General features: G+C 39.4%; 1 protein-coding gene across 3 annotated transcripts in view; it reads right to left on the bottom strand.

The window, feature by feature from the left end:
* The window catches only part of LOC149228591 (uncharacterized), a 510,588-nt gene that overhangs the window by 258,791 nt on the left and 229,373 nt on the right, over nt 1-22,424 (bottom strand). For all 3 annotated transcript variants that reach the window (XM_089378284.1, XM_089378285.1, XM_089378286.1), the window contains 2 exons: nt 332-409; nt 97-165 (listed from right to left, as the gene is read on the bottom strand). In XM_089378284.1, the coding sequence (XP_089234410.1) occupies nt 97-165; nt 332-409 (147 nt within the window). The remainder of the gene's footprint in view (nt 1-96; nt 166-331; nt 410-22,424) is intronic.

The raw sequence follows: 22,424 nt of genomic DNA, 5'->3' as shown, positions 1-22,424 counted from the left end.
GGGATAACATCCAAACACTTGAAAAGTGATGCAATCATTTTATGAAATGCATATACAGTACTTAGTTTTACATTAAACGGACCAAAGACAATCTACCTGCTTCAAAAGCTCAATAGGCCGGGACAATGCAGGAGTCCCACTAAGCAAGATACTGTACTGGGCTTTCTGAAGAAGTGGAGAATGTTTTACTAATATATACATGTTTAAACAGAGCCAAACTTCAAATTTTAAAAAATACCATTTTATCTGCCAAATACAAGGATGTTCTTATAACATCTTGACACTTCCAGAATCAAAGCCTCAACAATATAAGGTTAACCACAAGAATTACCTGGAAAAGAGGAATACAAGCATTTGTCCTTTTAGCCTGGGGATTCTTCATATAATGGGACTCATCAGCAATGACAATCTGTAGAAAACATAACAAACCAGAAAACAAAGGAGTCAATACATACATCACAACATTTGCAATGCATAAAGAGAACAACATGTGCATAACCCAAATGTGTTTTCCATGCTTCTCAGCATAGAGCATTTAGGGATTCTGATTGTGCATAAGAAAATCTCAGTGTCTCACTATTTGAAATTCATAAAATTTTAAAACCTAAATGGGTGACAATTAGGATATATTGCAATCATTGTTCAACTATTCAAATTTAATTTATAATAAAAGGCTCAACATCTTTAAAAATCAAAAAGGGTTTTTGATGAACATGTGTTGCAACCAAAACATGAACTAGCAAGAACAATCTTGGTAAAATTTGAGCTTACTGATATACTCTTAAAGAGTGAACACGTGAATACAGGGGGATATTTGGACTTTTATAAAGGGAGTAATTCAATACAGTGAGGGACACCCCCTTATATTTCATTCATAGGGTGGCTGCACAGCCAATTACCCCACAGATTTGCATCAGAGTGATCCATTTTCTTTGCCCAGGTTGCCCCAACATCAGCGTTGATGGTCTTGTAAATCTTTGAGCTAATGTTAGAGCCTAGCGTTCAATGACCAGTTGCACCTTGCCCTACCTTAGAAGGATTTTTGTAATCTAAAATGATGAGCCAAGCATTGTGACAATCTGTCAGTTATATTTTCACTAGACCATGCTTATTGATCTACGCAAGGTGTTTAGGTGGTTTCTCTAGACCCTCGTTCTATGGTTGAGGTGGATGTGTGCTATGTTATTGTAAAGTTTTTATACCTAGAAGCACAATTCTCCATTATAGTAAGCACAGATCTATGTGTGTATGTCAAACTTTGGCCTGGGTGATTACTTCCCCAACACTTAGGGTTATTTGGTGTATAATTGGTTGTTTAAATAATGTGAGACACCTTCATGTGAAGCACCCTCCTTATTCTACGTATTTTTACGCAATTGAATGATTGAGTAGCCCTCCCAGAGTGCCTACGTGACAAACCAATCTGATCCAAATTACGAATATCCAAAACATTTAGAACAGCATAAATAAATCCATTTAGGATAGGAATAGTATATAAAACGTGAGAGATAGAATATGATAGAATTACAAATGAAGGCCATGTTACTGCAAAATCTAGCATCTAAGTGTAAATCCTCACTACGCACTTTAGATCATGGGCAAAAATGGGACCAGCCACCACTATCACCTTAGTAGCTGCTCCTCTGTTGTTTTGTGTTTGGATTTTATCCCCACAAGGGAGGCTTCCCCAGTAGATCTCAAAGACTAAGTAATCTAAGAATTCCAAGGGCTAAACACCCTCCAAGGATTCTACTAAATAAAAACCCAAGGATAATATTAAATGAAGTATGGCTCTGGGTGAGATGAAGTTCGGAGAACCTATGGCTAAATCTAGAGGTAAAAGATATTTCTGAAGAGGCTCAAATAGATCCTACAGACATGCCACCCCGAAATTAATGGTAGTTGTTATAAATTAGAGTTTTTAGATAAGCACAATCTACAGCATGCAAAATTTATGATGGCAATAGAAAAATAGCTATAGTTAATGATAAACAATAAATAATCAAAGGCTTCTGAGTAAGCAAACAAAATAAGAACTCAGCCCTAAAAATGTGGTTGAAAAATGCATATAAAATAATATTTTTCTTTTTCATTTAATAGATGCAAAGCATAACCCTAAGAATATAAGATACAAGATATTTTATGATATTAAATGCAGAATTTACCATAACCTACCAACCCGAGTTTACCATAGAAAACATTAAAAAAGGAATAATATTTTCTTTGTAAAAAAGATTGACACATCAAAAAGACTAGTTCCTTTATCAATCTTCGGTATATGGAGTCAAAAGGGCAAGGTCAGTGGAGGAAGAATTGATTGGAGCAAGTTAAGAGAGAGAAAACCTCTAAATCTAAATCATAGCAACTTTCAATCAATTGGAGATGAAAGGTCAAGGAATGCTATATTAAGTCTCCTTGATGGACACTTGGTGATAATTTCAAAGAAAATGTTAGAACCATAAAAATTTAATACATTAAGATGGAAATTTCAATGAGACCCTAATTCTACAACATTTGCAAAATTGAAGAAAATTACTGACAATAAAGTTGCACAGATCACCATAAAATCACTACATCAGTCCAAGAGAAAAATCCCTCCAAGCATAATATCCTCCCAAGGCAATTCGCTGCATCAATTCTTTATTGTGTCTAAGAGAAAAAGAACTAGTACACACTCTCTCTCAATGAGTAAATGAGTGTGTGTGAAAATGATTCTACTAAATCGACTTCCCTCTATTTACAGGAGGGAAATCAAACCTATTTAGGTCAATAATTGACTAAAATTTCTAAAAATAATAATTTAAGATGTTATCAATTAAGTAGGTCAGAAGTTGACCTAATAGACAGCTCTCTGAATGATAAAACATAACAAAAAGCCTCCTTTCGGCCCACATGTGTGACCAACAGGTTCTCCAAGGGTGACGTAATCCTCTAATGACGAAGACCTCCATCAAATTGTGCCATGGACAGGTCAAAATAGTGCTTCTCACTCAAAATCCATCCCCTCATTAACAAGGTGTCCACCCATCAAACAAAACTCTCCTCATCAACATGTCATTGCAACCAAGCCCACATCACCACTACAAGCCTCATTAGGATGACATCGCAAGGCTAGGGCATGATGTCATCATCTAAAAAGGTGTATCATACCTTCTAAAGGGATATCAAGTCGTCATCATCATCATCATCAAACTAGTTCAGAATGAGCGCAACATCCATCAAGAAGGTACAATGCCAACCTAGGGGTGCTTTGTGGTCTCCAAGGTACATCTTCCCTCTAAACAACATCCTGGCTTCAATATGTATCGTCCCAGGCTTTGGACAAAGGGTTGAAGGTCATCATCATTGTTGGATACATCCCAAGGTTAATGCTCCTAATAAAGTGATCAAAATCCTAGCTATGGTGCCCTGAAGGGTCCTCAAATGGGGTTGGATGTCCTCTCTGAAGTGATGTAAAAGCTTCAAACAATCCCTCAATGGATGGCAATTACACCTCGGAGAAAGCATCTGAAAAATACCCTCAAAAGCAAAAGAGATCATCATTATAAGTAAAATAGCCATAAGAGTATCATAGCAGGCAACATCTAATGCAAAAGGAACCATAGTACTTCACATAGATATCATCTTCACATCTTCCTAGCTTACGATTTGCAAACAAGTTACCATGCTTAGATATGGGAGGGTCATCCAAAGGCTTTATTAGGTGCTTCCAACCTTAAGGGAAGGAAGAGCTCTTTTGATTGGTAAGGCTCCTTGCTTAGGGTTTTGTGAAAGAGGTGGTTTCTAATCACTTAAAGCCCTAGATCCATTTCATAAGTGTTTTAACTACATATTATCAATATTTGCTAGTATCTAAAGAGTATATTTTTAGAGTGCAATTAAGACAAGCACAAATTTTCTGCCAGATAATTAATTCCAATGATATAATTACTTCGTTAACACATTCAAATCATTAAGCAATTACACTTCAGAAAATTTCAACCATAAATCTAGTAGGGCAATTTAGATCACAATAAAATAAAGATGCACAAGAGACACAAAGTTTACCCTGGGAAAACCCCAAACCAAGGGAAAAACCCAGCATGTGTGAAGAGAATACTCCTTGAATAGATCTGAATTGATTGTGTGATGGATGCGAAAAGAGGTGGATGAGTCTCTCAATATATATGTGATTGATCAAGTCAAATAAACTCAAGGGTCACACCACTTCATGTGGTGGGGCCGACCTGTCCATCATGGGGCCTACATGAAACATACATAAAAAATAATTTTCTTTTGACTTATTGACTTCAAATACTGACCGCAGCTACATATTTTCAACATAAAGTTGCCCCAAGTATTGTAAAGGTTTCATCTTGATTAAATCACTTTCCACTTTTTGCCCTTAGCGGGGTTAGACCTACTTTTTCATTCAAGTTTTGGACTTAATTGTTGTAGTTTACCATTTACTTGCATTTCACAATTGTTGGGCTATATTTTCACTGTTATTTTAGTGCCCAAGCTCAAGCAACCAAGGATTTGTTATCACTAGGTTAGACAAGATTGGTTGTGTCAACCTCCAACCAAGAGTAACTATTTCAAACCACTTTAACTGGAAGTTAGTCCTTCCAATTTGAGAGGGCTCTCTCAAAACACTTTATCAAATTCACGTTAATCAACTCAAAACTACAGATGGCTAACTCTGATTTCTTTTTATGTAGTTTTACAGGTGAAGGAGAATGTGATGGCTGCCACCATTGGGCATGGAGTCAAATAAAAGAAAATCATTGGCAAACAACAGTGTTTAATGGAAACTGAGGCATTTTTGGCTTTAAAACTGATGTCAAATAAACATTCACAGTCATACATGGCAAATGAAGGAAGTTGGAGCACTCGACATGAATTCCAACTAATCAAAATACTATGAACAGTGATAGCAACATAGAAAACATGATAAGAACACATAAAGGCATAACATGAGTCTCAGGTATAAACACAAAGTTGCTGCAATATATATTAACTGGATCAAAAGTTTACATAGATTCAGCTTCTCACATTATCGATCAACCCCTTCAGAGTCAAGAAACTACAAATATATAGAGTAAGACCACCATCATATCATTAATTACAAAAATCTGCCACTTGGGGCTTGATTCGATCAATCAGTTTAGAGACCTTATCCTACTTGACGTTGGAAATAACACTGAGAGGGGGTGGGGTGAATCAGTATTAGCAAGTCAATAATATTTCATTTCCATAACCAAATTTATATAAGCTACTTCAGTTAATGAAACTTGCGTGTGTACGCAACTGTATTTAAGGCAACTAGCGTATACCCTGCAAACATATAACTTAGTTAATTCATCACATGTTGATCTTTAATCTGTGCATCAGAATCATATAAACAGCAACCAAGTGCAGTAAAAAACAGAGCAGATATTCACACACATGAACACAAGATATAAGGTGGAAAACCAATGTGGGTGAAAACCACCTGCTGCAATCGTCTCTATCTTCTTTTAATAAGAAATTTCTTTTTACAATTTTTGTACTAGTGCAGTCTTATACCTGCAGAAGGCTACAACCTTCTCTTGTTCTCCAGCTTCTCCTGGAAGGGAGCTACAACCCCCTAGCTCTTGTACTAGCTGATGTGTTTACTAGTACGTAGGTGCTGGCCTACAGAAGGCTACAACCTTCTCTTTTCTTCCAAGGACCACGTTTCATGAATTTTCAGACTGGATCCATCAATAACATCAATCAAGCATCAAATATATCTATATCAACCAATCTCCTTTGCATCAACCAAAACTGAATCAATCAATCACTTCTCAGAATGTTGTAACCAAAATACAGTAATAGTGATCAGTACCCAAGCCAGAACCCATAACACTGCAACAGCAAACAGAAGTAGCTAAAGCATATTTTATTAGGTATACGCTACTTCAATGTGTCGAACCTGCGTACATATGTTGTTTTCTCAAGGCAAACCTGCGTATACGCTGTTTTGATATGCAGAACTAGCGTGTATACGCGACTTTGCTAAAGTGAACCTGCATACAGATTTGTAAATGGTGATTTAAACTTTATGACAATTTCAAACATCAGTTATACCTAGATCATCATATTTACAGATTACAACATGCGCCAGTTACTCAGATAAAAGATCAAAACCACACAAAGATACTTCTCTTCAAGCCTTAAGATCTTGACCCATCAATAGAACTTCTCCTTCATCAAGCGCTCAAGTTCATCCTTGATTCCGATCCAACTATGCACCATAACCCAATAACCTGTATTCTAGATCTTGCTCTTCATTAGATATTCAATACTTCAGTTACCTTGCCTAATCATCTTCTCCTCCTTTTATAGTCTTAGGCCTTACTCAATACCATGGTCCAAAACCATTTAGAACCAATACCTTGGACCAAATACCTGGGGTCAATACTTCAGACAAGATACCTTGGACCAATAACATGGATCAAAATACCATGGACCAAAACTAAGTTTTCCAACATGTACGCGTCTTTCATTCCATGAAAGTGTGTGTGTACGCTATACGTGCCTTTTGGTCTGTGAACCTGTGTGTACACGCAGCTTGGTCAATGGGGAACCTGTGTATACCTTTCTTTCTTCATTCTGTGAGTCTGAATTGTGATCTGTCATCTGAGTGAGTTGCCATCAAGGACAAAACCTGTGTCATAGTGCCAAATCTGTATCATAATGTCAACAATCTCCCCCTTTGGACTTGATGGCAACCCCAAGTCACTCTCCCCCTTTGTCATCAAGGGCAAAGGGTTATGCTCCCCCTGAATACATGCTGAATTCTCTGATATGCTGAAGAGTGTTGATTCCATGCTCGAGTCCATGCTCCCCCTGAATATAAGCAAGGTCTGCAAAAAGATGACTCTATACATACATCATAAATGACCTTCCTATCACCAATGACTCATACATACATCCATCTCCCAACCAAGTGGGGATCTACCAAGTTTGACTCATCCATCCAACCAAGTGGATATATACCAAATGTTTATACACGTCAAACCAAGAACATTACATCATCCATCCCATGCCTAATAGGTCATTTCATGACCTTGACATTAAAAGATATACATGACATAGAGTCCAAATATCTGAAACAATACTATGATAGTTATCAGCAACTATCATCAGCAGCATCTGTCAATCACCATCCAGACCAGCAACCATGATCTCCCCCTGAACCTGTTCCACCTGAAACAAAAACAACTGTGAATTTGTACCAAGATCTTCTAAGATAATGCCAACAATGCATTATTAGAAGTCTATGCTCCCCCTGAACCTGTGCCAGATGATCACTGTCAGACCCATATTAGACTCTTTTCACCCTGAGTCTGACCCACTGTTGTTTTTCAAACCAGCATATACGCGACTGTATCTACAAAAACCAACGTATGTACGCGGATACGCTTCATGAAACTCGCGTATAACCACTTTTCTCTGAAACAGATAAGTTTCAACAGCAAGATGATGCATCAACTACTCCCAGCTTCTGTCTGAGATATTCAAATGTCTCTCTGGGCAGTGGTTTGGTGAATATATCAGCAACATGTTCTTTGGAGGGAATGTACTCCAATTTGACCTTTTGTTCAAGCGCTTGTTCACGTAGAACATGATATTTGACGGGTATGTGCTTGGTCTTGGAATGCATGACTGGATTCCTTGAAATATTGATTGCACTTATATTATCACATATAATGGATATGGGTGGAATACATGTGATCTGAATGTCTTGCAACGTTTGCATCATCCAAAGGAGTTGTGTGTAGCAAGATGCAATAGCCACATATTCTGCTTCAGCTGTAGATAATGCAATTGAACTTTGTTTCTTGTTGAGCCAAGACACTAATCTGGAACCCATATAGAATGCACCACCACTAGTGCTCATTCTGTCATCAACGCTTCCTGCCCAATCTGCATGTGTATATGCATGAAGTGTAAGATCTGTATCTCTAAGATACCATAAACCAAAATTCTGTGTTCCCTGAAGATATCTGAAAATCCTTTTGACTGCCTGAAGGTGTGATTCCTTTGGATTGGCTTGGAATCTTCCAACTATTCCTACTGCATGCATGATGTCTGGTTGGGTACCTGTTAGATAAAGCAAACTGCCAATCATGGATCTGTAGGTTGGTTGATGTATTGTTGTTGATTCATCATTTGAGCTGAGACTGCATCCTGTTACCATAGGGGTACATACTAGTTTAGAATCTTCCATGCCGTATTTTTTCAAGATATGCTTGAGATAAATGGTTTGTGACAGAAAAATACCATCTTTCTTTTGTTGAACTTGTAGACCAAGAAAATATGTGAGCTCACCAAGCAGGGACATTTCAAATTCTTGTTGCATTACCAAAGCAAAATTTTGACTCATGGCTTCTTCATTGCTACCAAAAATGATATCATCAACATACACAACAAGTATTAACAATTTATCATTGTCAATCTTTGTGTATAGATTGCTATCAGCTGATCCTTTTGAAAAACCTTGTTGATGGAAGAATTTGTCAAGACGGTAATACCAGGCCCTTGGAGCTTGTTTTAGACCATAGAGAGCTTTTTTCAGTCTGCATACAAATTTTGGATCATTTCCAAGGATGAATCTGTCTGGTTGCTCAATATATACTTCTTCTTCTAAGTCTCCATTAAGAAAGGCAGATTTTATATCCATTTGCTATACTTTGAATTTCTGAAAACTACAAAGAGCAAGGAACATTCTTATGGCTTCAAGTCTAGCAACAATTACAAAAGTTTCTTCAAAATCTATACTTTCTTGTTGAGCATATCCTTTACAAACAAGTCTGGCCTTGTTTCTGATAACTTGACCATTTTCATTCAGCTAGTTTTTGAATATCCATTTGGTTCCTATGATATTCTTATCATGAGGTCTAGGAACTAACTCCCAGGTATTATTCTTTTCAATTTGCTCAAGTTCTTCATTCATGGCCTTGACCCAATATTCATCTTTGCATGCTTCATTTACATTTTGAGGTTCGATGGAGGAAAGCAATGCTAGATAGCTTGAAGCTTCTGTAATAGTTCTTCTTGTCTGCACACCTGCCTCTTTCTGTCCCAAAATTTGAGTCTGTGGATGATTTTTCTGAACATACCTGGATAGGTCCTTTCTTCTGTCGTTATCTGTTCTTCTGGTGCTTCATTGGTTTCTTCTTCTTCAAATCCTCATCTTCTCCACAATCTTCAGTTTTTACCTGTTTTGAATTTTCCCCTGCTTCATCAACCACAACATCAATACTTTCAATAATTTTCCAAGTCTTTTATTATAACACTTATATCCTTTACTTCGTGAAGAGTAACCAAGGAGAATGCCTTCATCTACTCTGGGTTCAAACTTGCCAAGTTTTTCATCAGTCCTTTTGATGTAACATTTGCTTCCAAAAACTTTGAAGTATTTTACAGTAGGAGTCTTACCATACCAAAGTTCATGTGGAGTTTGAGTGTTGTTTACCCGAACATTTGCTTTGTTGAGAATAGTGACAGCAGCAAATGCAGCTTCACCCCAGAACATTGCAGGAGTTCCAGATTCATCTAACATGGCACGAGCCATTTGTTGAACAGTTTTTTTCATCCTTTCTACCACTCCATTTTGTTGAGAAGTCCTTGCAGTGGAGAATTCCCTTCTTATTCCATGTGCTTCACAAAAGTCAAAGAATTCATCCGAGGTAAATTCCCCTCCTCAATCAGATCTGAGGCATTTGATTTTACGATCTGATTCATTTTCAAACAAAGCTTTGAAGGCTTTGAACTTTTCAAATGCTTCATCTTTATGCTTTAAAAATCCTATCCAACACATTCTGAAAAACTCGTTAATGAACAATATAAAGTATTCTTCTCCACGAGGTGACCTTTTCTTTGATGGACCACATAAATCAGTATGACAAGTTCAAGAGGCTTACTAGCTGATCCTTCCTTCTCAGGGAAATGTGCTCTGGTTTTCTTACCAAATTGACATGATTTGCATATTGTATTTTCTGGAATGCTGATATCAGGAAGATCACGAACAGCCTGGAATTTGCATGCTTTCCTTATTTGAGGGAAGCTTAGATGCCCCAATCTTTTGTGCCATAGCCAGTGTTCATCATTTTTGCTTAGATAGCACTGTTGTTGTCCTTCTTTGAGTATGTATAAGTTGTTTGGAGTTCTTATGCCTTTGATCACAGTTTCTCATGTATCAAGCTCACGAACAACACATCCATTTGATCGAAATACTACTTCATTTCTTTGATCACACATTTGACTAACACTCAATAGGTTATGCTTTAGACCATCAACATACATAACATTCCCAGCTTTAATCTTTTCTTTTAAGAGAACAGACCCTTTACCTTTTATGACAGCATGAATGTCATTTCCAAATGAGACCTTCTTTTCCTTTTCTAAGGCATTATATGACTGAATTTTTTCTTTATCACCTGTCATGTGCTTCGAGCATCCATTGTCAATGTACCACTGATTTTCTTGTCCTTTTGCATACAAGGCTATACCACATCTTTCTGTTTGCGGTTCTTTCTTTCTCCATATTTTGGGACTCAATGAAGTTTTTTCCTTCTGAGATGTTTGTCGAAATTTACTCCTACATTCAGAATCTTCATGACTGAAGTTGTTACATATAGAGCATTCTATTTCATTTTCAAGAAGCGAAAAGTTATTGTAGGTCCTTTCCATAATCCCTGTCACATTCCTTTGATTTCGTGCTTCTCTAGTCATGATTGTCTTGCAAGCAACACATTGAGCAGCTTTATGTCCAAAGTTATGACATGAAGAATGTTGGCCATTAAAGAATCTATTGACCTGGTGATTTTAGTTTCCATTGACATTCATTCTTGAAGCAAATTGAGCTTGATTTACCTGAGGTTGGTTGTAGCTTCTGTTCATCCTTCAAGTAGATTGAACCCGATTTACTTGGTGATCTACTTTATGCCTTTGCTGACGATTGTCAAACAGTTCACTGCTCTTTGTTGCATCAAGATAGCTTTTAGTGGAGGTTCACGGCTTATGTGCTTGAGATGCTTCTTCAGTATATCCAAGACCTGTTTTTATCAAAGAAGAACGTTGCACTTTGATAATTTCATCTAAAGTTTCTGATCCTTTAGCAAATCTGAGATTGAGAGCTTCTGTTTTCTCAACATCTTTTCTTAGACCCACAATTTCACATTATAGTTTTTCATTATGTTTTTCTCTTTCAGCAAGTTGGAATGTCAATGTATCTATAATCATATTCTTTTCTTCTAAATAGATTTTGAGTTTAGAGATTTCTTCATAAAGATCATCTTCATCTAAAGCATCCAAGAAATCATCATCTTCAAAAGCCATCAAAAGTCTATAGTCATTATTATCTTCATCACTATTTGATAAACCATCTCTATCTTCATGTGTATAGTAGCTCTTCTTACATACACTTTGTTTTCTATTCCATTTTGTTGATTCCTTACCTTTATCAAGCTTATTTTTATGAGGACATTTGGCAGCATAATGACCGACTCTTCCACAAGCAAAACATTTGAAAAGTAGCTTACCTTTGAATCTTCCAAAACCCCGTTGAAGGTTCTTGACAAAGTTTGCTTCTTCCTCTTCTTCTGAAATATGTCCTGATTCATTGAGTTTTTCTCTTCCTGAAGCTTTGAATGCGGCTTCTCTCATATCTGATGGACCTCCTTTTCTCATTTCGAAAGCAGTTAAGATTCCATGCAACTGTGTCATAGTAATATTCTGAAGATCCTACTTCTCTTCTATGGCAGAATCTTTTGATTCAAACTTAGTAAACAAGGATCTTAAAACCTTTTCAACTAAAGTAACTTCTTTTATCTCTTCACCCAAGTTCTTCATGCAGTTAACAATCTCATCTATACGTAAGAAGTAAGTAGCTATACTTTCATCATTGTGCATTTTGAGAGTTTCATATTGAACAGTTTTGCACGTTTTACCTGATTGTCTCCTTCATAGCTTAGAACGATCTTGTCCCATATTTCTTTGGCGGTCTTGAGCTGCATAACTTTGACAAATTCTGATTGTGACAGAATCCCCAATAATGTATTGACAACCTTGGCATTGGTTTCATATTGCTTTTTACCTGTCGTATCTGTAGGAATTGCTGATGGAAATATATATCCTCCTTCCACGATTTCCCAAACATCTGTTCCAAGAGATTGAAGATAGGTTGTGGTTCTTACCTTCCAATAAACGAAGTTGCTCCCATCAAAGATTGGTGGTCTAATGGATCCCTCTCTTTCGTAGTTACTCATGATGATAGATCTTCCTTCAAGCGATCAAGCTTCTTCTGAAGGACCTGCTCCGATTCTAATTGTTGGATATAATACTTTGAGGGGGGTGAATCAGTATTAGCAAGTCAATAATATTTCATTTCCATAACCAGATTTATATACGCTACTTTAGTTAATGAAACTTGCGTCTCTACGCAACTGTATTTAAGGAAACTAGCGTATAACCTGCAAACTTATAACTTAGTTAATTCATCATATGTTGATCTTTAATCTGTGCATCAAAATCATATAAACAGTAACCAAGTGCAGTAAAAAATAGAGCAGATATTCACACACATGAACATAAGATATAAGGTGGAAACCCAATGTGGGTGAAAACCACCTGCTGCAATTGTCTCTATCTTCTTTTAATAAGAAACTTCTTTTTACAATTTTTGTACTGGTGCAGTCTTATACCAGTACGCAGGTTTCCACCTGCAAAAAGCTACAACCTTCTCTCGTTCTCCAGCTTCTCCTGGAAGGGAGCTACAACCCCCTAGCTCTTGTACTAGCTAATGTGTTTACTAGTACGTAGGTGCTGGCCTACAAAAGACTACAACCTTCTTTTTTCTTCCAAGGACCACGTTTCATGAATTTTCAGACTAGATCCATCAATAACATCAATCAACCATCAAATATATCTATATCAACCAATCTCCTTTGCATCAACCAAAACTAAATCAATCAATCACTTCTCAGAATTTGTAACCAAAATACAGTAACAGTAACCACTACCCAAGCCGAAACCCAGAACACTGCAACAGCAAACAGAGATAGCTAAAGCATATTTTATTAGGTATACGCTACTTCAATGTGTCGAACCTGCGTACATACGTTGTTTTCTCAAGGCAAACCTGCGTATACGTTGTTTTGATATGCAGAACCAGCGTGTATACGCGCCTTTGCTAAAGTGAACCTGCGTACAAATTTGTAAATGATGATTTAAACTTTACGACAATTCCAGACATCAATTATACCCAGATCATCATATTTACAGATTACAACATGCGCCAGTTATTCAGATAAAAGATCAAAACCACACAAAGATACTTTTCTTCAAGCCTTAAGATCTTGACCCATCAATAGAACTTCTCCTTCATCAAGCGCTCAGGTTCATCCTTGATTCAAATCCAGTTGTGCACCATAACCCAATAACCTGTATTCTAGATCTTGCTCTTCATTAAATATTCAATACTTGAGTTACCTTGCCTAATGATCTTCTCATCCTTTTATAGTCTTAGGCCTTACTCAATACCATGGTCCAAAACCACTTAGAAACAATATCTGGGGTCAATACTTCGGACAAGATACCTTGGACCAATACCATGGATCAAAATATCATGGACCAAATACCACTGACCAAAACTAAGTTTTCCAACATGTACGCGCCTTTCATTCCGTGAAAGTGCGTGTGTACGCTATACGCGCCTTTCATTCCGTGAAAGTGCGTGTGTACGCTATACGCGCCTTTTGGTCTGCGAACCCGCGTGTACATGCGGCATGGTCAATGGGGAACCTGTGTATACCTTTCTTTCTTCATTTTGTGAGTCTGAATTGTGATCTGTCATCTGAGTGAATTGCCATCAAGGACAACACCTGTGTCATAGTGCCAAATCTGTATCATAATGCCAACACTTGACACCTAAGTCACCTAACACGTGGATTCGGGATTCGACGGATATGGGGATTCGAGAGTCGGATTCGAGCACGTTGACCCCTCGGAACAGGACACGTTCATATACGCTATATATTATTTTATTAAAAAAAAATTATATATATATATATATTAAAAATTAGATATTTCTTACACAAATTCTCATTCATGATACAAATTCATTGATTTCCAACATAGATCTTCATCTAGATGTAAGTTTTATTGTTTACAAAGTAAGTTAGTAACATTAAGGCATGCATAGTACATACAAAATTCAAATACAATTGTAATTTTTGACATGTCACATAAATGATAAATCATAAATTCTGAATTCATAATACATATTCAATTCATCAATGATCTAATAGGAGAAAGAAAAGATAGTAAGATAAGGACATTGATAGTTGTAGTTTTCTCCTTAAGTCATCAAAATCAAAATGTGTTACATAGGTAGTGCAATGCCAATGGCAAATAGAAATAGAAAATAAAAAACAACTACAAGTATACAAGCCTCAAGGTGGTAGGTAGCTCATGACTCATGAGTCATCAATCCTCATAGTCATCATCAAAATCAGCGTCATTGTCCTCATCATCATGGTCACCACTGCTCTCCTCTATTGCATCCTCCTCCCCTGTATCCAAAGTCATCTCTGCAACTGTTAGTGTGGAGGATGACCCCTCTACAGTATCACCATCATCAAATCTAACAAGCTCTAGCACTGGATCATTGAGATCCATGTTGGCCAATGCCAACTCAGCACTATTCTCCAGACCCATATCATCAGGAAAGACATCCCACGTCTTTTGTCTTTCCCTTCAATCACTCTTCCCCTCTGCCTGTAAATAAGACGAAGGTTCGTGTGTACATACACCATTGTCTTTGCCCTGGACTGCTCAAGCCTGCTCTTCTTAACACTATACAAATTCCCATATGTGCTCCAATTCCTCTCACAACAAGAGGATGAAGTCACCTGAGAGAGGAGCCTCATGGCTAACTGTTGTAGAGGAGGGCTTCTTGCCCCATGATTTGCCCACCAAGAATAGGGCTTCTTAGCCCCCCTGTCTCTAATCAGATCATATCCTGCAAATCGACCAGTGCCAATGGAAAACTTTGCAAAGGCATCCTCCACCTCATCAAGGAATGCTCTATCCTGAAAAACCCGCCTAAATGCATATTTCCTCCCCTGTGAGATTTCACCATCCATTTGAGGAGGGAATCTGTGGGAAGATCCACCATTTAGCCACTCATGGTTGTAGTATTTGGGTTCAATGAGTGAGCCAAACAATGTAAAGGTATGCAATTCTTGACCCATCTACTAACAAGAATATCCTGTATAGTGGTGAAGAAGGCCTCTGGTGATGTCTCATACTCGGGGCAGTCACTCTATACAATAATGCTCCTCACAAACTCAATCATGAAATCCCATCCCTCATAAACCTCTCCTAGGATGGGTTGGTCTGTATTTGCAAATCGAAGCAAAGAAATGATAGGGTCCATAATCTGAATAAGTAGATCTACCCTCTCCCACCAAGCATCATCTAGCACTGTGTCCTTCACTCTTTTAGAGGCTACTTGACCTATCTTTCTCCAAAAAGACCAAAACTCTGAAATAATCATGGCCCAAAGGGCGGTCTTCACCTCCCTCAACCTCTTCAACATGATGAATGAAGAGGCAAACCATGTATCCGCAATCTTCAACAATGATAGATTTTTGTACTCCTTGTAGATAGTGAGGCCATTTCTATGATTGTGTACAAAGTTACGGATAGGTCGTGCATCCTCAATAATGTTACCAATCCAAAGCACATTAGAAGCAACGGATTTTAGTGCTAAGTTCAATGAATGGACAATGCATGGTGTCCAAAACACTTGTGGATATTTAGCTTCCACAATCATGCCAACGGTCTTGCAAACAGGTGCATAATGTGTAATGATTTGCACACAAGAATCAACAACTACATCTTCAATAACTTTAATAAACAACTCACCGATATATTGTGCGTCCTTGTATTCTCAAAGTGTATCCAGTGCTTTCAAGAAAACTGGACCGTTCAAGGAAGACATCATGAAGTTGATGAGTGGGTGTCCTGTTGGATTTGTCCATCCATCTGAAACAATGCTAGCCCCAGATGTTGGCCATGATGCTTTAATAGGCTCAAGCATTTTTTGCACCTCTTTTTTTGCCTTCGTCAACAATGTGGTTCTAAGCTTCTCTGAACCAGGAGGCACATACCCTGATGGAGCCCCCCGAGTTAGAGCTCGGCACATCTCAATAAATAGAGGTGAGCATGCAACATTAAACGATTTGAAGTTTCGATATTAAAAATGGCAATGGTGAGATCAAGCTCGTCCTGTTTCTCCTTTTGAAAAATCTTGTCTGTTGGACCAAGTGAAATTTCCCTTGTTTTTGCTGCTTGTCCCCCACTAGAACTCTCAAATGGGAATTTGTTGTTGCCTTTCCTCAAAAATAGAAGGGGGTCATCATTGTTCGCTTTTTCTTCTTCTTCTTTTTTATTTTGCAGCCACATTTGCCATACTAACATTGAACACTTTCCATTTCTTTCCTCTTTTGTACAAGCTCCAACTCCACACCCTGGTAAAGCCAACAAATGGCCTTTCACATGGAAATATGTGCTTGTGAAAGTACTGTCGCAAAAGTTGCATCTCCAATTCACATTGCCTCCTCCCTTCACCTTCTTTCTTGGCCCTTGCTCTCCTATGACATATTTCCACAAAGGGATATTTCTCAATGTTACATTGAGGAGGAAGTCTTCCCTCAACATTACTTGCAATAGAGGGAATACTTGCAGCAGACTCTGATGAAATTGGTGGAGGGCGGGCATATCCAATGGGGACATTCTTCCCCTTCCTTTTCCCCTTCCCTGTTGCCCTTGATTGAGCCATGAATACAGTAAAAAATAAACCAAAAATGCACAAATTTGTAAAAGAAATGCATATGCACACTGTTGTAATACAAATGCAAAAAAATAAAGAGGAAATCGGGACACGATGTGTCCGATTTGGACACAATCTGAATCGTGTCCCAATTTCCGGACACGAATTGGCACGAATCGTGTCTGATTCACCAGATTCGGGACACATCAGCTTCTTTCAACGAATTTGGTTTCATAGCTTGACACCTATTGAGAAATCTTAGGGATTTCGGTTTTGCACAATTTGAATACAAGTAGGACTCTTCCAACATTAATCAACTTAACCAAATTCTGTTGATAGAGCTTATTGAACCCAAGTGATTTTTTGAAGGAATTGGAGCTAATGATGTGTCTCATGCCACGTGGATGTTGACCTGGTTGACTTGCTGCCTTGTCTCCCTGAAAAGTAGGAGTTGATGTGGACACTTTCATGACATGTAATCCATCTAGCTACCTCGTTGTTCGATGTCCAAAACTTCCAAAACACAAAAAAACAAAGTTTTGACAGTTTTGTAGCAAACTTCAATAGCAAATTCAAAAAACACCTTTCTACTACTCCTCTGCTCTTTCTGCAAGTTCTGAGGTTTTCCGTGATGTTTTTAAGCTAAATACATGCCCTTCGAACTCCCTTTTCTGTGTTTTTAGTTTGCATTATCCTCCATGAAAAGCTACAACAATTTTGTAGCAAATTTTCAGCTTAACTATGGAGAGTTGCTACGAAAATTGAATTTTCTGAGTTTTTTTATTTTTCATGATTTCTTGTGCCTCCTTATTACTCCTAATATCTTGTTCAACTATGCACAATGTTGAAACTACTAGTTTAAGATAGTATAGGCAAAAATGAGAGTTTTACCATATTCAAGGAGTGTCATCTACTACAGCAAAAATCTTCAAATTTCTCTTTAAGAGCTCAGCTTTGCTCATTTAAATTTGAGTTTCTAATGCTTTGAGTTGTCCCTGTACCTTATTCTTGTCTGCTTGTAGCTAGTTGTTCATTTTGTACATATGCTTCAACATTTTGTGCAAAGGTAGAGTCCTCTTCATCATCTTTTTGGCTTTTTCTGCAGTTTCATCATAGAAGTCTATCTGCTTTGACACCTCCCTTTGTCACTCCTCAAACTCAAGTTTAGAATTAATGACTTCTTGTCTAGCCTCTCTCAATTGTTCTTGCAGAACCTCTATTTCACTTTTTTCTTGTACAGGCTCCTTGCCTTTCCTTTTCTTTGATGGCTCTGTCTTTTCTAAAGGCACTTATGGCATCTCTTCAGCTTGCTGCATTGACCTTCTAACAGGTTTCCTTGCCTTGGAGACAAAACTTATTCTTGTGTAAAATCTAATTTCTTGGCCCTCTTGCTCTTCTTTTTAGTTTCAATCTTGGTCACTTCTATAAGCTTCTCAATTGGGCTTTCTTCAATCTCAATGGCCTCTAGGATATCAGTTAGCTTACCCTTCCTTTTACTCTACCTTCTGGTCATCCTCCTCTCAGTGCTTGTAGAAGTTTTTACTACAGGTTCTGCTACAGGTTGCTTCTCTTCCCTAGGGGTTATTGATTTAGACTTTGGAGTTCTCCTAGAAGGGGTGGCAGTATCTAACTCATAGCCACTCAAAAATAAGAAGGTAATCCAATCTCCATTTAACCTATTTAGCTCTTCTACAACCAGCAATTTAATGAGGTCGTGGTAAAGAACAGAGGTATTACTAGCATCAAGCTTGGCTTGGACCTTGTCAGCCATCTTTCCCAAACTTCTAAAGAGATAAAAAGGAATGTCTAGAGGTTGTTTACTTGTGAAATGCAATAGCAATCTGAAATGATACTGGTAAACCATGTTGAATCTGCCTTCACATGTGAAATATTTCTAGATGACCATTAAGAGTTTGGAAAAATGCTCTTTGAGGCAAGTTCTAGAAATGCCAACAGTCATGTCAATCCCTATGTGTTCTTCCTTGAGGAATTCATCACAATTTAGCAGTTGAAACTTCTGAACCTTGAACCACATTTCTCCTGACCTAGGGATCTCTGTAGCATGGGTAATTGTGTCAGGGGACATTGCAAAGTTCAGAAGACCAACCTTCGTTTATGTCCAATGAAATTTACAACAAAGTCTTTGGTAATCTACCCATGGTAACACTATAGCTTTCGGCAAAAGCGTAGGCATCCCATGCTAGCAAATCCGACACCAGTTGACTGCTATAGGAGCGACACCTTGATCAGGAGCTTATGGTGAGGACAGCCTTGAATGTTGTCTCAGAAGATTGGGAAGTGTTTGTGTAGAGTATCCTGGGCAAAGGAACTCTCCTACCTTGGGACGAGACGCGGGCAGTTCTTCGCTAGGAAGAGATCAGACGGCAGTGAAAGACAGATATCAGCAGCAAAGGGATCAAAGTTCAGCAGGAGGAAGAGGATATGGCCCTAGCATCTGACGGAAAGCAAGAGAAGCGGAAGAAGAAAGATCTCTCCAAGATCAAGTGCTTCCACTGTAGGGAGATGGGTCATTATGCGACCCAGTGCCCAAGGAAGAAAAGTAAGGGAGAGTCTTCCGAGACTAAGGCAGCGCCAGCACGGGTAGAGAAGGAAGTTTTGACAAATGATGATTGTGCCATGAGTGCACACACGCCACTTGAGCGGAAGTGGGGAGACATCGAGTTGTAGTCAGGCGGACTACAGGCGATGAGGGGCAAGATCCTTGAGGTACCCAGCCTCTTGGATTAGACCTTGCTACGGGAGCCCCAACGAGGAGTAGCAGGACTAGCTGAGTGGGTAGAGACGGATGCAAATGAAGCAGAAGAGGGAGCTACAGTGCAGGAGTCCCGAGACAGTGCAGACCTAGCAGGCTGCAGCAGTGCAAGAGGCACAGGAGTGTTGAACCAGTGCAGGACGACACAGAGAGGTGTGCAACGATGCGAGATGCAAGAGAGTTGTTTCAGCAGCGCAGAGGTCAAAGAGGGAGCACTTGTCAGCAGCAGAGGGAGCTTCAACATCGGACGGTATTTCTAGCCCAACAAGGAGCTCAGTTGCGAGATCAGTTACTTACTTCTCAGTAATTGAGTTGCAGTGCAGCAGTGGGTAGCACGATGCAACATGATGAGAGGAGGTGCAGTGCAGATGCAGTGTTGGGAGGAAGGACCAGCAGCAGTACGGATGCAGAGGGAGTTGTCGTACAGATGCAGCAATGGCAATGGCAGAACCATGGGTAGCAATACAAGATGCAGCAATGCAGAGGATGTTGGGCAGAAAGGCCTAGCATCAGCACAGGTATCGAAGTCGGATGATCAAAGTAATACTCAGTGAGGAGTATTGCTAGACCACAGTCCTCGCCAAGAGGGAGTGTTGATTAGGTAGCATCGGATGTGCTCTAGCCACGAAATTTGGTGGAGAGGTTGGGGCACATGAGATCTCCAATACCCAAAAAGGGTTTAGGTAGATTCTAAATAGATCAAGAGATATTAAAATAATTAATATTTTTAATAGAGTCCCTAAGTCTAAACTTAGGGAAAATAAAATATGAATCTGTGTTAGAATGGTCCAAAAGACATGGATCAAGCCAGATCTAATCTCAGCCGTTGATTAGGCACCTAATCTCCGTCGTTGAGATGTCAACAGGAAAAGTATAAGAGGAGGCTTGATGGTCACTTGGAGAGTACACCAGATGATTAGTCATTCTATTCTCTAGAGTGGGGTTTGCTAAGAGATATAGAATCAGTGATCGGAAAAGCAGTTGAGGGGCATTGAGTACAGAGAAACAGAGAAGGCAGAGATTGTGTCGGGAGAGCAGCGCAGCAACCAAGGACGGTGACGCAGAGCCAGCAAGGGCTCACGCAGGGCCACGCAAAGGTAGCTAAGTGTTGCGCAAAGCACCAGAGGGGCCAGCGCAGCAAACGCAGAGGCTCCCAGAGTTGACGCAGGGCCTCCTAGGGTTGATGCATGCCTAGAAAGGCTGACGCAGGGCCAATGTGAGACAGAGAGGGGCTGACGCAGTCAAGTTTAGGAAGACGTTGGGGTTGCAGAGCATTTTTGTGCTGAGGAACTGCCGGAAGGGTTTTTCCGGGGTTTCAGCCAAGAGATTCCTCTCAAACTATGAGGTATAGTTGCTAAGGAAATTCTCTGTTGGGTAGGCTAGTTTCGGCATGCAGATTGTACTCTGAAATTGCTTAATAAGAAAACCCTTAGATAGTTGCACCGGTTTTCCCGCATTGGGTTTTTCCAAGGACATTGGTCCAAAAATAATGGTGTCATGTGATGTGTTTGTTCTTGTTTCTTTTAGTTCTTGATCTATAATATATTGAGCATGCACTGGTGTTTATTTTCAGTATTTACTTTGTAAATAACTTGTTAAAGGAAAAATAACAAGTAGGTAGGAATAAATCATAAAAAGTGCATGAAGGGTTTCTAAACTAAGTAAACTTAGAAACTTCCACATGGTATCAGAGCGTAATTGCAGATCACAGGAGGACTAAAATACATCAGCCGAGTAGAGAAATAGCAACAGAAAACAGTTGTCCGGAGGAGATAGAAGTTGTTTCTAGCAGCGCAGAAGCCAAGGAAGTGTGATGCAGAGCCAACCAGAGCCACGCAGAAGAAGTCGGGAATTGCGCCAAGCCTCAAAGAGGCCAGCGTTGCTGATGCAGAGGGCCAGAGGGCTGATGCAGGGCATCCCAAGGCTAACGCAGACCCATCCAAGGTGACGCAGAGGCAACATGACACAGAGAGGGGTTGACGCAATTCACAGAGAGGCAGTTGTTGGGTCTAGAAGGTTGCAGGAATATTGCAGAGTGGAGCTGGAGAGGTATGTAGTCAGAACAGTACCTGACAGAGCAGGGCAGAGGAGTTGTTACCGAGGGTTTCTAGCCGAGGAACCTGTATCAGCAATGCAGTTGCACAAGACGATCAGAGTAGGGGACATCTCAACAAGCGGTAGAAGGATTTCCAGGAGGGAAATTAGGACTCAGAGGGAGTCCAGAAGAGAACTTCAAACGGGAAGTAGAGACTCAGAGGAGTTGAAAAGAGAACTTCCAGGAGGGAAGTAGAGGAGCGTCATGGCACTACACGGGGTAAGAGACCAGGATAGACTGGACGGAGCATCGAACTTCACAGTCTGGAAGGCCAGAATCTTATTAGTGCTTGACAAGAATCGTGTCAACAACCTCGCCTTGAAGGTTATAGCTATCCCAGTCGACCCCAATGATAACGACAAGTACGAAGAGGCAATGGTGAGGGCCAAGTGCATTATCCTTGACGGGGTCAAGGATCATGTGGTACCACAAATAGCCGAGAAGGAAACGGCAGTTGAGGTGTGGGAGGATCTCATGAACCTGTACCAACATATTTTTGTGCAGAGAAGAATGTTGCTCGAGAACCAGATGAGGTCGTATCAGATGAAGAAGGGTCAATCGCTTGACACCTTCCTCGGAGGACTGAATGAGATCTGAGACCAGTTGACTGCTATAGGAGCGACACCGGATCAGGAGCTTATGGTCAAGACAACCCTGAATGTTGTCTCAGAAGATTGGGAAGTGTTTGTCCAAAGTATCCTGGGCAGAGG

The sequence above is a fragment of the Pinus tabuliformis genome, chromosome J (assembly GCF_031772625.1).
Source record: "Pinus tabuliformis cultivar Carrire ecotype Pingquan chromosome J, CPIR1, whole genome shotgun sequence".
Taxonomy (NCBI): Eukaryota; Viridiplantae; Streptophyta; class Pinopsida; order Pinales; family Pinaceae; genus Pinus; species Pinus tabuliformis.
The sequence above is the reverse complement of the archived record's forward strand: the minus strand, read 5'-3'. Positions and strand labels throughout refer to the sequence as shown.